General features: G+C 36.8%; 1 protein-coding gene across 4 annotated transcripts; it reads right to left on the reverse strand.

Annotated features, from left to right (window-relative positions):
* Positions 1-1,933: 1,933 nt before the first annotated feature.
* Positions 1,934-14,388, reverse strand: LOC127874521 (complement C1q-like protein 4). Of its 4 annotated transcripts, none has more exons than XM_052418882.1 (4): positions 14,207-14,388; positions 4,239-4,538; positions 2,567-2,726; positions 1,934-2,232 (listed from the first exon to the last, which is right to left on the reverse strand). In XM_052418882.1, exons 1-4 carry the CDS (start codon positions 14,328-14,330, stop codon positions 2,139-2,141), a joined length of 678 nt encoding a protein of 225 aa, XP_052274842.1. In that variant the 5' UTR covers positions 14,331-14,388; the 3' UTR covers positions 1,934-2,138. The 4 variants fall into 4 exon arrangements, with proteins under 4 accessions (XP_052274842.1, XP_052274843.1, XP_052274840.1 ...); XM_052418883.1 differs by lacking the exon at positions 14,207-14,388 and adding an exon at positions 6,120-6,234; XM_052418880.1 differs by lacking the exon at positions 14,207-14,388 and adding an exon at positions 5,420-5,842.
* Between the last annotated feature and the right edge of the window lie 1,279 nt (positions 14,389-15,667).

Genomic DNA, 15,667 nt, shown 5'->3' on the forward strand with positions numbered 1-15,667 from the left:
CGACAGTCAAGATTTTCTGCGATATTTTTTTCTAAAATTCAGCGCGATATGCGACACTCAAATAATGATTGTCGCATGATTGTCGCGCGTCGAGAGAGCGTCGAGAGAATGTCGCTTGAATGTCGTGTGTCGACCTCGAAGGTCAACATCGCGACACTCAACTTGGCCCAATCCGGATTCCGTAATTATAAGCATCTTTTGACGATTTAAATACCTGACAAGTATAAAGCGTTGCAAGCGCAAAACGTTTGAATAATTTGGAGAGTTATGGTGTTGTCGTGATATTTTGTTTACACTAGGAGGATTGCTAATATAAAGTATAAAATACATTATACATCACTAATTATATGAGCACGCATCGTCGCGTGTTCTATGCGTTATACTTTTACTCCAGATTTCAGTGGTTCGAGCCCAGTTTAGGTTACTTTTTCTCTTTCTTCAATTTTTTTTATTTTTTTTATTCTGGAGCTTTTAGATCCAATGTTTACATTTATCAATATAAAGCATTTAAAGACAAATTGCAATACATGTCAAAATTTGTGAAAATAAACCTTTAAACTAATCTCGATATTTTCGATGTTTTTTTTATCTAGGACATGGTCACGCCTGATATCACTGAATGAACAAATTGTATTTATTTTGTGTATCGGAACGGGTTTTTCATCAATTCAAGGAAACAATATCAAGATGGCTAGCTTTCTAAAATCAATTGGATTTGTCGTTCTTTCATGGGAGTCTCGTAATGCCAGTATGGTTCCGAGTTTGTGTCCGAGAGCGATGAAACTTGGTACACGTGTGTGTTCCAGTGGGCCACGCATGCGCCGAGTGTCGCCGTCCGTCCCTTTTCCGTTGTTTCCAGTGAAAATACTATAATGGGAGCGTGAGTTTGCTATACGCTCCTGTTACCCTATTATGGGAGCCTTATAATGCACTCATGTGTCCGAGTTTGTGTTCGAGAGGGACGAAAAATGTGTGTCCCAGTAGGCCACACATGCGCCAAGTGCCATCGTCAAACCCGATGCCATCGTTCTGCTACTCTATAATGGGACCCTTATAATGCACTTATGTGTCCGAGTTTGTTTCCGAGAGCGATGAAACTTGGCACACGTGTGTCTACCAGTGGGCCATGCATGCGCCAAGTGCCATCGTCAAACCCGATGCCATCGTTCTGCTACTCTATAATGGGACCCTTATAATGCACTTATGTGTCCGAGTTTGTTTCCGAGAGCGATGAAACTTGGCACACGTGTGTCTACCAGTGGGCCATGCATGCGCCAAGTGTCGCCGTCCGTCCCAATGCCGTTGTTAACGGTGAAAGTGGCGCCGAAGGTTCGCCATACGCTCCGTATTCGATCCGTTACCCTATAATGGGAGCCTTATAATGCCCGTATGTGCCCGAGTTTGTGTCCGAGAACGACGAAACTTGGCACACTTGTGTGTTTTAGTGGGCCAAGAGTCAACGCCCATCGCATGCGCCAAGAGTCAATGCCCATCCCGATGCCGTCGTCTCCGTTGAAAGTGGCGCCGATAGTTCGCTTTACGCTACGTATTCGCACCGTTACTCTATAATGGGAGCCTTATCATGCGCTTATGTGTCCGAGTATGTGTCCGAGAGCCACGAAACTTGGCACAATTGTTAGTCCCAGGTCAGTTCTTAAGATAGGAATAACAAAACGTCGCACATCGCATACCGCCTATAAAATACAGGGCACTTTTTTCTAAGGTTTACTAAACCTGGGCCAATGCCTTGGTGAATTATTCCGCGTGCTTTCAATCCAACCGAAACGATATTGGATAGCTCCCATCGTGATTGAAGATGACTTTCATGGCAATCGTGCTACTACTTTACACCATTATTTTATATTGTAGTGTATATCCGTCTGTGTTTTAATCTGTTTGGACAATACATGTAAACTAAAGATAAAAAAACATATTGGCGTAATAAAGTGTCGCGTTCGACTTTAATATAACAAAAATTGATCCCCTGTTAAACACATTGGCATACAACAGCTGACATTATAATACATGAAACAACTGCCTTTATTCAAACAAGGCAAATGGTTTGCTATGCTACTTTAGAAAAAAAAATAATAACAAAACAAGAAATTCCGCACTTTGCAGCACCGCCCTCTCAGTGTTCATCCTATGACCTGAATGGAGCTGTCGTAGGTTGGAAGTGAAAAGCCACAAAACGAGCTGTAGTGATCCCCATGTACTCCACCATTTGCTCCCCTGTCGGTGAGATATCATTTTTCTGTTCAGTTTAACCCATTTATACCTAGCGTCTAGAAAAAAAGGCCTTGGCAAACAGATGCATGATGCGGCGTCTCATCAGGGTCTGCGCAGTTTGCTTAAAGGTATTTATTAAGAAATATACTAAGTATAGAAATAAATATACTAGACATACCTAATTTTGGAAATAAATTGATCCAATTTAAAAGGATGGGAGAGTCCACTAGGCATAAATAGGTTAAAATAATTGTCCTGCTTAGTGAGTATGCGATGTGCATTTAAATGGAAGTGTTTCAATAGATATCATAATTTGCGAATTTAGTGGTTTTCTTACCTATTGGTGACTGCGATGACGTCACCTTTGTCTAGCCTGAGTACGGCGGTTTGGCTCGTGGTTTCGTAGTTGAGGTTGTCAATCGTGGTTGAGCCATCGATGTAGAGTTTGCTGACCTCCACACCGTTTTTGTTGAGGGCATAGCCGGAAGGTGGCTGACCTGCGGGGAGTATATAGCATAAGTCGTCATTTATGTCGTCAGAAGTAACATGAAATGTATTTTTGTTTAGAGAATCGCCGTTGAAATATAGATCGTGTTGGTATGTTTAGCCCTACATATATTACAAAAATGCCAAAAGAAACGGTTAAAGAGTTTTATGACGTCTTGGACTTACGAGTGTCGGATGCCTTAACTGGATTTGTGTACCCAATTATTAAACTATACGATGTTTATAGTTTAATTATCCCCTTGCTTTTTTTATCCCCACACTTTTAAAAGCGTGGGGACATTGTATTGATCTCCGCTGTCTGTCCGTCTGTCCTGGCCTCCTCCTACACTATAAGCACTAGAACCTTGAAACTTACACACATGGTAGCTATGAGCATATGTGCGGCGGTGCACTATTGGAAATTTTTATATGACCCCTTTTTTCGTACCCAATTTTTTTTTCGTACCCAAATTTGTTTTCGTACCACAATTTGTTTTGGCTTAATATTTTCGTACCCAAACTTTTAGTACCCAAAATTCTTATGACAATACGGTCAATCTCAACTATGCATGGCCCCGTTACCAAACCTGGGGTGCCCCGCCCACATAGACCACGCCTACCCAAAATTTAGTTTTAACATAACTTCTTCATTTATTCACCAATTGACTTCAAACTAATACTGAACATCTCTTAGGAAAACCCGGTCTATCTCGACCATCCATGTTCACATTACCCACCTCAGGGCCCCGCCCATATAGGCCACACCCACCCAAAATTGCCTTTTGTCCTTCCGTCCTGGCCACTATCTCCTCCTACACTATAAGCACTAGAACCTTGAAACTTAAACACATGGTAGCTATGAGCATATGTGCGACAGTGCATTATTTGGACTTTTTATCTGAACCCTGGGTCAAACATGCGGCGTGGGGATACGCGTCGGCCGCTTCCGCGCCATTTCTAGTTGAGTTTGTGCGAGTATCATATTCGTAAAAACACTTCATCGATAATATTCTTTCCCGTTTTTGCACTTGTAAACCATGAATTACATTGTACTTCTATGTATGGGAAACATTAATAATAATGTAATACAAATGTACTGAGAGTTCATATATTAAATATCAGAAACGTGAACATTACTGAGTTAATTGTATTAAATACACGTATCAGTTACTTTGTAAATGAAGTTGAAGAAATTTGAAGACATTTAGACGCGAATATCTCTTATATCTAGATGTCTAATCGAATACCGTTTAATGCGTTTTCTTTTTAAATAATGAAAAATCTATTCACTCTAAAGTCCTCTATATTAATATTTGTATATATGTGATAAATTCTTCACAAAATATTTCAGCAAATGGGAATACATCATATATGGCACATGTTTATGTACAAAAACGCAACATCAAAACAGGGCGGATGAGACCGACCCACGACAATCCACGTAATATCTTGGAGATAATAAAAAAAAAGACCACGTAATTTTATTAGCTTAGCAATGCATGCGATGTAATACTCATTCTCACCAACGACCGGGTAAGACTGCAGCGTAACGGAGAAGACGTAAAGACCAGGGGCCGGTGCGACAAACTGCCCGGGATTGGGGCGATAGGCTGACCCCTCGTTAGTGACTACATTGTCGAAGGGGACGAGATCTCCCTCCGCCTCGTGATGAATGTTGTTAATAAGGGTGGCAAAAAATGCTACCGTGCCGCCACCACTAACCCCGGCGGCGAGATTCGCCTGTCGTCTTTTTCTGCTTTGTCGTTTGGTTTTTGTTTGTCGTCCGGTATTTAGTAGAGCTGTGATTTTACGTTGTGTTATTTCTAAAAAGCAAATAAATCAATCAATATCGTTTGTGCAAATGGGTTCATTATGTACTACTTCTATAAAACAAAAATGGCTGATGCAAAATTGTTCATTTATAAGAACGCGGTTGATAGAGGTTATGATCACAAGGAATACCTTTGTTAGAATTATATTAGTGTCCGCATTGTATTTGATATATTTTGTGTGAGTCTTTTCATTCATTTTTAGGCAGTTCAAAGGGGCGTGAGTAATACATATATGCAAGTAAAACACGTTTTCTTATCATCATATAGATATCACCTTGGTAATCAGCTTCCAGCGCGCATTCTCCATAAATTGACTCACTCAATATCTTGAGTCTATTGAATAAATTTTGAAATCTTGTACTGTGAGACATTATTTTGTATCACGGGCATTCCCGATCTATGAATTATATATATATATATATAGATATATATATAGGTTATTCACATTTAACGGTTTGAAAATACTTTTAAGGTGCTGTTCTAAACCGAATTGCTATCTGAGTGATATACATCAGTATTAAAAAGGGGATCATTTTCACAGTATTGCAACAACATGAGCCTAACAAATTATCTAAGATTCGATTTTCATAGGTCAGAAAAAAATAAAAGCGTGGGTAATAATGCCCCTTCGGTATTGATGAAACGATCTATTAACACATAAAAAAATGTATGCATTTAACCTTAGATTCTTTATCCTATGTTAATGTGGTACTTAAAGGCTGATATTCTATTATGAACATTTCCATGAATAAACAAAATAAATAAAATTGAGAAATGCATGACTTCCGGTTTATCTTAAGAAATTCACGGTCTTGCATTTCTCACGCTACACCGTAAACGTTCGCACGTTTTGAACGTGGTAAAGCGCTCACCATTTTGCGAGTAAGAATTCTCTGCCAAAACTGCATTGATCGCTTGTTCGTTTTTACCATTTCCCGAGTAAGAATTCTCAACCCGGTCTCCGTTAAACCCTCGTTCTACGGTAGACTGGCGTTCCTTCAATATATCCAGTTCATGGGTCAGCAATTCATTTTGTGTCCTAAGAGACTCAATCGATGATTCAAGCGTCCATATCTGTTCATCCTTCTCGTCCAGTCTTTCCAGAATTGCTTTCATTACATCCTCCAGTAATTCTCCGTTCCCGTAGGTGTGCCCAAGTGTACACACGCAAATCGAGAGAACGCATGCCAGAAAAATTAACGCTGATACGTTTACGCTCGGATACATCATGTAGCTGCCATTAATGTAATTATCTATGAGCTAATTACATTAATTGATAACGTAAACGTTTTTCAAAAGAAATATTAAAGCTGTACAAGTATTCAATCATTTCCACAGTCAGATAGTGTCTTGACTTCGTATTCGAATGGTTTTAGTTTTTTAAACACAATATCATATTATAACTAATTAAATTTAATGTTCATACTGACATTTCGTTGTATATATCTTAAATCGTTTGTTGATTTGGGTGAAGTCAGTATTGCATACCAAATCGGGTTAATACTGTTAAACGGACTTTTAAACACAAAATGTTTACTATTTCGTAAATAATCTTCCTCAAACTACTATTACCTGAACTAATTCCTGTAATCAACATTCAGCACGGTCCAATCTAAACTGTACATTACAAAGTACCGGTAATGTCCGAGTTGCTTTAATGGTTGGTTTACTTCTTATCTTGTTGACATAGACACGTGGTGCTTAAAAGTTAAAAGGTTCGCAGTGAACTATTGCATAGCAAGTTTTCTTCATGCGACGTTAAATGGAATATGCCATTTGACAAACAATAAATATGGCATGTAATAACGGTCGCCACTAGCTGAAAATATAAGAAAAAGGTGCATGCTTTCTTAGATAAAATTCATCAGGTAACATAGCGCTGTTTGTTTGGCCCTTTATATATTCAGATCTTTTTCTTATACATCAAAATGTTAGACTGGGTTATTTACTAAGCATTTAAACGCAATTAGCCAAAGCAATGTCGACTGTCTTTTTTGGTGTATGGCTCCTAATCGAGTGTTCAATACCCGCTCGTTTTTTTTCTGACTTTGTGCTTATTTGCTTCTATCAAGTTTTTCAATTGTTGATTGTATTTTGAATATGGTTTAGAAAAGTGCATTTCAGAAGAAAAAAACATAACAACATTACAATAAGGATCCACCTTTTTCTTTCCAAATTCGCTTAAAATCGGAAGTATCTAGAATCCGCCGAAAGTTCCCGATGTTAAATTCATGTAGCGATTAAGAATATATGAGAGACAAATGTTATTACTGTCTTCAACAAAGGTAGCTAAAATAAACACTTATGGTATTTTTCCTATAAATTGCATAAGTTTATCTAGTAACTTCTTTTACATTGTAATCGTACGAAAACACGGTAAACGTCAAGTTGAATTAATAGAACACCTTAACTTCAGCTTTGATAACGTATACACGACGCCGCGATTACTTTGTATGTACATGTATGTACCGATAGCGTTGTTTCGGTCACTTTAATAAATTGTGAAGAATGAAAACCGTCAATTCGTTAGCATATGGACATCTCCATTTAAAAGAAAACATTGATATACATCATATGTCAGAATGAACGGGTTTTAAAGATAATTGTTCACAAATTTACGAACTGACACATTTCATCGGTCTGCCTCAACTAGATTCAATAATTGTAAGAACACTGATCACAAGGGACCCAAATAACACGAATGACGTACATGTTAGCTCTCTCGCGAAAGTCATTTTTGTTTATTAGTAATCATATTTTTGAAGTTGATAAAAAAAATAACGTTACAAAAGCGATACAACTATATAATTTGGTTTGTTTCTTTATATTTCGTTGAATTTTATTCCAAACGCGGGTTGCGTACGCATACGTTTTTCGTCAAGTTTCAAATGTATAACAGAAAAATAGAATGACAGCTGAAGGGTCAATTGATAATAGTGTATACTTTGAATCGAATGGACAGTGGTTCAAATCCCGATGGGTGGTATAGTTTTGTTTTTGTTTTGTTTGTTTTTCTTTCCATTTCTTTTCTTATTATGATTAAGCTCTTCAAATATGATGTTGTAATCTGTTACTATAAAGCTTTTGATGAAAAACTTCAAACAAAATGAATGCGAACATTAGTGAAACCCGTTTCAGCATTAAACTTGTTACGCCATATATCATGAAGACAACATGATTTAAAAGTAATTTTACATGATATATCAAATTTAAAAATTGAAACGGCTTTGTGCAGTATTTAGATGGATTTACAATTAAAATTAATTCCGCATTTTGACATGTAACGACCAGAGGCATTTACGACCTTCTAATGAGGCAAATGGACGGTCAACGTGGTATTATTTTGTCAAATCGTTTTGATCTTTAAAACGGACTGTTGACCAGTATATACACGTGTTATCTGTCTTTATTATAAATGTGAATGTTGTTTTTATTTTTTATATACCTAGATCAAATCGTCATAAATGCAACTTGAAAACTTGAATTGTGCAATACAAATAGGCGTGAGTTTTAATCCGAATGTGGGCGTGATTCGAAAAAAATCGAATTAAACATTTTTTCCCTTATACTTTTACCAATAAACAATTACATTGTATGTACATGTCTGCTTCAACATGTGAAAAATGTATGTGATAAGACAATCAATTTAGGAGGAAATACCGGCAGTATGCCTCTTTAAGGTCAATGTCGCCAGAGGCTTAACGATGAAACATGTTTGACTGACCGCTTTCATAGGGTCAATGTCGCCAGAGGCTTAACGATGAAACATGTTTGACTGACCGCTTTCATAGGTTAAGTCAAGAGTTAATTTTCCACTTAATGTAATCATGTATGTATTGGCTAGAAAACGTTGCAGTCTTTATATTTATGTATTAATTGTTGTAAAACATTCAACCGTTGAGTACTTCACCACGGAATTAATATTGTTTTATTTATAACTGGTGATAGTATATCAGTGTTGGTCGCCACATTCAAACGGCGGAGCAACACTAGACTAAACTTATCATTTCCATCGCAAAAAAATGAAACTATATATGCGATATTTTGCTTGGGCTGTATCATTGATTATTGTGTATGTTGTACATGCATTTATATTTCAAGATTCGTCTTCTAACATGACTTCGGATATAGGGACAAGTGAAATAAGTCTCTTATATAGGTTAAACACATTGTTTAAGAAGCAAGATACACTGGAGACAACAGTGTTGGTAAAAAGTCAAATCTTGACAGTGCTGGTGACGCAATATTCATCATTCCCAAAACGCTTATGGATATCCAAGTAAACTTCAATAATACGAAGAAGAGGTTTACACCCGACGATCCGAAGAAGATTGTTTTAAATTTCAACGAGGAGCCTTGGACATCGGTAGGTGAGGCGAACATGTTGTTTAGTGGATGTGAATACAACAACTGCGAAATGACAACCGACCGTTCCTACTTGAAGAGTGCATCTGCTTTATTATTCAATTACTGCCACTCTAACATGGGCTACCACCCACCAATCACCAAACAGGAACGGAACCCAGACCAAGAGTGGATCTTCCGGTGTCTGGAGACGCCAGTGCACTTCTCGTTTGACGATTACAAGCAAGAGGCATGGCTCGGAACGCTTAACTGGTCCATTTCTTACCGGCTTGACTCCGACATTCCACAGACGTACGGTGCTTTAGTCATCAGACGACAACCGCTATACAAGGACTACCGCGCCATCTTCCGATCAAAGAACCGGACCGCTCTTTGGGTTGTGAGTAACTGCTTCGTCCAAAGTCAAAGAATGGACTACATTAACGAACTTAAATCGCATGGGTTTGAAGTCGACGTGTACGGCAAATGCGGAAAAGGGTTTATTTCGGACGAGAAATTCTTCGAACTTCTGCCGCAGTATAGGTATTACCTTTCGTTCGAGAATTCGCTGTGTAATGATTATATAACCGAGAAATTCTTTCAAAGGTATAATCATGTTTGGATAACCGTTGTCAGAGGGGGTGCTGATTATAAACGTCTGATTCCAACAAATACTTACGTTGACGCTGCGGATTTTCCACAAGCGAAACGATTGGCGGAGCACTTGAAGGCACTCGCCATCGACGAAGAACGATACGTGAGCATGTTAAAGGAAAAGGATAAATACGAGGGCATTTTTGGCTTAACAGTTCGTCATATGTTTTGCAGCATGTGTATGCGACTTAACAATTTTGACGACTACAGAAAGTCGTATCTAAATGTGAGGGACCACGTGGAGAATGGCCAGTGTAGAATGCCAACTGACGTGCGCAATCCACACAATAAGAAAAGGGTTTAGATTTTATGAGAGAATTTTTCAGTAAAAGACAAACACGACCATTGTTTTGTATTTTGTTCGTCATTATATTATATCCTTAGTATATCGTTTAGAGTTGTTATTTATAGTGACTTCTTTTTTGTTATTTTTGAAAATTAATATGTTACGTGTTGTGCTTATGAAACGTGTGATTGATGATGACGACCACGACGATAACGACGACAAAGAAGACGACGTTGACGACCGCCGCTGCTGCAGATTATATACACTCTATTTCGTTGAATAATTAACATAGCATAATACTGATGTAGGCTTAAAATGTATTCCATATGCCTGAAATTCAATGTTTCCACACACGGAACATATTATGAATTATTGAAATGAAACTATACAAATAAAACGAAAACAAACTTCAAGAAAAACGACAACGCGTAGTGTGCAATGTTTTTAAAAAATACTTCAGCATTAACAAGTACATGACTGTGAATGAGCGAGTTCCATACAACCTTGAACAGGTTTAATAGCGATGATTATCCCCACGCTTTTTGAAAAGGGGATATTGTGGTTATCTCCGCCGTCCGTCTGTCTGTCCGTCTGTCTGTCTGTCCGTCCTGGCCACTATCTCATCCTACACTATAAGCACTAGAACCTTGAACTTACACACATGGTAGCTATGAGCATATGTGCGACCCTGCACTTTTCGGAATTTTGATCTGACCTCTGGGTCAAAAGTTATAGGGGTTTGAATGGGGCCAGGTCAGAGATTTTCACTTCTTTTTATGCCCCCGGTATGGTGCATTGGCCATAACTTTTGCAATATTAAAGATAGCAACGTGATATTTGGCATGCATGTGTATCTCATGGAGCTGCACATTTCGAGTGGCTAAAAGTTAAGGTCAAGGTCAAACTTCAAGGTCAAAGGTCAAAAAACAAATCCAAGGGAATTAATAAGCTTTAAAAGGGAGGTAAGTAAATAACCTGCCAAAAGATATAAAAATTAAATAAATCAAAGCGGTGCGTAGAGTTACACAGAAGTGGCGCAGAGATGTATTTAGAATTCAATTGTTTGTGTTAACTCATCCATCTAATGTTTATACAAGGGATTATAAAATATTAGCGCAAAGGGACACCTGTATATGACAGAAGAGATAGAATGCAGTCAAGCATAAAAAGCATGAGAAACTCATGGAATAGAGCCTCAAGAATCTATAACAGGGCTGAAACTTTCACTTTGTTCAATTACAATTTTAGACTCATTACTGAAAGTCTGTCAAAATGTTCAAGTGGGAAAAATGTGAGAAACAATTTAAAGCAAGATGGACTTTGAACAGGCACATCAAAGACAGACATGAAATTCAACATATTCATTGTTGTGTACAAGATTGCGATAGAAAATTTCTGAGACGCTACTATTTAGTCAGCCATTTAACCTCAAAACATAACTTTTCCAAAACAGAAGCAAGACGATTGGCTATAAGAGAGCATGTTCAGCCATCTCATAAGTCATTCCAATTAGGATGACATGTACATAATTGACTACAGTGAAGTTATTTCATTATTAGATTTGTTTGGAGAGAAGGATGAGGAGGAGAAATTATGGTATGGATTTTCACTCATTTTTTAGGTTATTTTACATTAACTTCTTCATTTCTACACCGAATTACTTCAAATTTATACTGAACATCTCTTATGACAATGCGTTCAATCTCAACTATGCATGGCCCCATTACCAATCCTGGGGCGCCCCTGAGTCAAACATGCGGCGTGGGGATACGCGTCGGCATCTGCCGCGCCATTTCTAGTTTAGTATTGCAATAGCAAAATAGACGTCGGGCCCGGGAAGGAATCGAATTGAGATCGAAAAATGATTGGACGATCAACGACCGGTTATCGCCCCGCGATCGCCCGACTTCGGATTCAGTGTACGTGTATCGGCAAAAAACAATACATTTCCAAGGGACATATACATCGGCCGGCGACCGTCTGATGGCCGGAGAACCTCCGCACGTTAACTGACGGACGCCGGACGGAGCTCGTCGTGATACACGTACAACGAATCCGATGTCGGGCAATCGCACGCACGTTTATCGTCCGATCTTCTTTCGATCTCAACTCGATTCCTTCACGGGCCCGACGTCGGGTAAACTTTTTTAGTGAGACTTAAAATTACTCCGGACGCCGCCAAATGCTACAAAATGACCCGGTGACCGTGCGATTATCGGCCGGGCGCCAGCCCGATGATCGGAAAATTACGTCGTCCGCTGATCGGATGGTGATCACTACACCTTAAAATATATATACTGAATTTTATGTACTTAATGTACAAACGACTAGAAAGATAAAACTGTTCATCAAACACAATTTCGAGAAGAAAGCAAACACGTGGTCGGTCTATCTTGAATCTAAAAACGCAAAATATTCATATCATTCCCGCCCACAATATATCTACTGATGTTTTTATACTAAATTTGTATGCGACAACAAAACAAGACTAAACTGTATATGATTATAAAGGTGCTCATTAAAAAAAATTCGCAACCACGTGGAATTATGTAAAATTCATATATCATTGACTTAAACTCGGATTATTGACCAGTTCCAAAAAAAGAACGATCAGGGCGAAAACATGCGGTTGTAAGTATTGATTAAGGCTAAGTTCAAGAATAAAAATTGATTTTGATTTTTAGTCGGAATTATCATAGTGGCTTGACTGGTACGGTGCGGTGCTCAATCTCAAACTGCCTGACACGTCTGATAAGTTATTTTGAAATCAAGCTATGAATTGGACAAACTTTGTCACCCGTCAAAATCCCCGCCAAGCATGTTTGTACTTTTTTGTTTTGTACTATGCTTATTTTTTTTTTAAATGCTATATTTTAATCCCATCATCATGTCGTTCTGTATATTTATTTTTTATTTCGATAGTTGATCGCTAAAGCAAAGTGTGATAATAAATCGACAATATGATTTTAGATGCAAAACATAAGGCGACATTGTAATTATTGTTTTTAACAAACCCTTTGCACAGCGAGTACTAAGTTTTATTTTATGCTTTCCGGTGGTGTACAGAGAAATATAAGTGAAATAAAACGGGTATTTCACTATTTTAAACAGTGAAAAATGACAGTGAATAATATCGATATTTTTCACTGTTTTATTGTGAAATAACGTCATTTTTTAAACGAAATGACGTCATAAATCCAGCGAAATTGTCCAGTTTAACTCTTTTACAATCTAAATAAACGTTGAAACAAGCATTAAATAAAAAGAAAATTTGTTGGATTCGATGGAATATCGATTTTAATTCACTCGTGATCATAAAAATACATATTTTATTTGATCACTCGTGAAATAAAATCGATATTCCATTGAATCCAACAAATATCCTTTATGTCACGACTCGAACGGTGCAAAGTAAAATATACAGTAATTTGTATTTAAGGCGCGATAAATTCGATGTGTTTATTTTATTTTAAAACACTGTATCAAAATCCGTATACGAATTATATGACCTGTCAACCAAGAAGCCTTATTTAATTTAAATAGTACATTCGTTTTTTTTTAACAAATAGCTTCTTAAAGGGATCTTTTCACGTTTTGGTCAATTGACAAAATTGAAAAAAGTTGTTTCAGATTCGCAAATTTTCGTTATAGTTATGATATTTGTGAGAAAACGGAAATACTGAACATTTACTATGTCTTATATAGCCAATATATGCATCTTTTGACGATTTAAAAACCTGAAAATTATAAAGCGTTTCAACGCGAAACGATTGAATAATTTGGAGAGTTCTGTTGTTGTCATTTAATTTTGTGAAACTACGAAGATTGCTTATATAAAGTATAAAATAAGTCACTCGTACATACTTGGCAGGATGGCCGAGCGGTCTACTTGGTTTTTACTCCAGGACTCTGGGGGTCACTGGTTCGAGCCCTGCTGTGGGCTACTTTTTTTAATTTTATTCTTGATTTTTTAATGGAGCTTTTTAGATCCAATGTTTACATTTATCAATATAAAGCATTTAATGACAAACTTCAAAACATGCCAAAATCTGTGAAAAGGCCCCTTTAAACCAATGCGTAGATGTTTAAGATCAAAGACTTGCTTGTGTACACTTGTTAAGGGACCGTTAAGTAAAAATATTCTATTATACTACATATATAATACAAGGGATACAACTGTGGAAATTCCTGCACACAACCATGGTGTAAACAATAGCGAAAAATTTGCTTCCAAACGCAATAAATACACCAATTAAACTGTATTACAACAGCCAAGACATTTATCTTTCAGAAAATAATACACTTGGCAATAAAGTACAAGCTTTTCATTGAACTAAGAGAGAAAGTTTCATTCAAAATGCTCAAAAATCCTTACTTGGACACAGGTGTGCACAGCTGAAAACTGATAATTCTAGAAGTAATTTTCGTATTCCTTTGTTATAAAGCTCTTTTGCTGGTACATATTCCTTGGATAGTTTTTTCATTGTAAAATAGAACATAATTTCTATTTAGTGAGCATATTTTGCTAGAAATTCGTATCAATCTGCTTCAATTTCACAATGACAATGTTTTACTTTCATTTTGGATAGTTCACGTGTATTTCTAACATGCGATTTGATTGGTTGAGATTCCACTGCAGTAATAAATCCAGCCATTCACGTTCCACGTAACATTACCTGACAAATTGCATACAAATCCTTGAAGATAGTAGAAATGTAAACAAATTTAATATTTACGGTGTTTTACATATATGCAGTTACATGCAATTATGGAAGCTGTCTACTTTGATTAATAAAGTGTCTATGGATAATAAAAAAAGGTAAAATTTGCTCAACTTCTCTGTAATTATTAAATTATGAAACAAAATGTGTCAAAGTGGGTGTGCACACCTGTGTCGCATTTCGAAAATTTAACCGTTTTTCATGAAACTTTCGTTTCAACACAACTATGAACACTTTTGCTATAAACATAGTTATTATCTGATAAATAAATGTATGAACTGTTGTTATACAGTTTTTTTGGTGTAATTATTGCTTTTGGAAGCGATTTTTTTGCTATTGTTCAGACCATGATGTTGTGCAGGAAATTTGACAGTTGTATCCCTTGTATATATGTATACAGTATAATAGAGTATTTTTACCTAACAATCCCTGTGGTATAACAAAGAAAGACAAAGGTTATAAAAATTTCTGTACTTTTACTTTCATTTTCAGTTTCCTTATCAATTCTATTACAACAAAAGCATATATTCATAAATATCATATGCAATCAACAATAAAATATCCATACCTGCATCTTATTCCGTAATGAGTTTTATAATAATATGTTTCTTGTTTAATAATAATGTTAAATAATTTATCTTGACCGGATGTTAACTTTTCAAATCAATATCCCAAACTGAAACTTGTTTATTTTTGAAACCGCTATTTATACTTTTTCGGCCGTGACGTCAATGACACGTGACGACCGTTAAAGTAAAAATATCTACCAATGAACGTTGTATGAAATGGCGGATTTAATGAATGAATGAGATGCAAGCGTTAACAACAATATTATACAAATACAATGACAAAAACGTAAGTTAAGCAATAGACATCGGTTGAAATACATAAATATGATGTTTATGCATATTGTGAATAACAAGTTATTTTAATAATAAGCATTTTAATTTAATAACGAGCGTTTGTTTACGTTACGCTTTGTATAACGGAATGGGTGGGGTAACGGCCTAGAAGTACCCTCACCTTTCTAAGAATTGTCCCAATTATTGTGAGCAACAGATCAATTATAAGGTAAGTATACTATTTTTACATTACATGAATTACTTTGACATAAA

Source organism: Dreissena polymorpha, chromosome 3, assembly GCF_020536995.1.
Source record: "Dreissena polymorpha isolate Duluth1 chromosome 3, UMN_Dpol_1.0, whole genome shotgun sequence".
Lineage (NCBI taxonomy): Eukaryota > Metazoa > Mollusca > Bivalvia > Myida > Dreissenidae > Dreissena > Dreissena polymorpha.

Coding starts and splice junctions, on each gene's coding strand:
- LOC127874521 (XM_052418880.1), bottom strand. CDS start 5,777: ATGATGTATCCGAGCGTAAACGTATCAGCGTTAATTTTTCTGGCATGC. Junction 2,727..4,238: donor GCAGTCTTACCCGGTCGTTG/GTGAGAATGAGT, acceptor TACTCCCCGCAG/GTCAGCCACCTTCCGGCTAT. Junction 2,233..2,566: donor GTCATCGCAGTCACCAATAG/GTAAGAAAACCA, acceptor TCTCACCGACAG/GGGAGCAAATGGTGGAGTAC.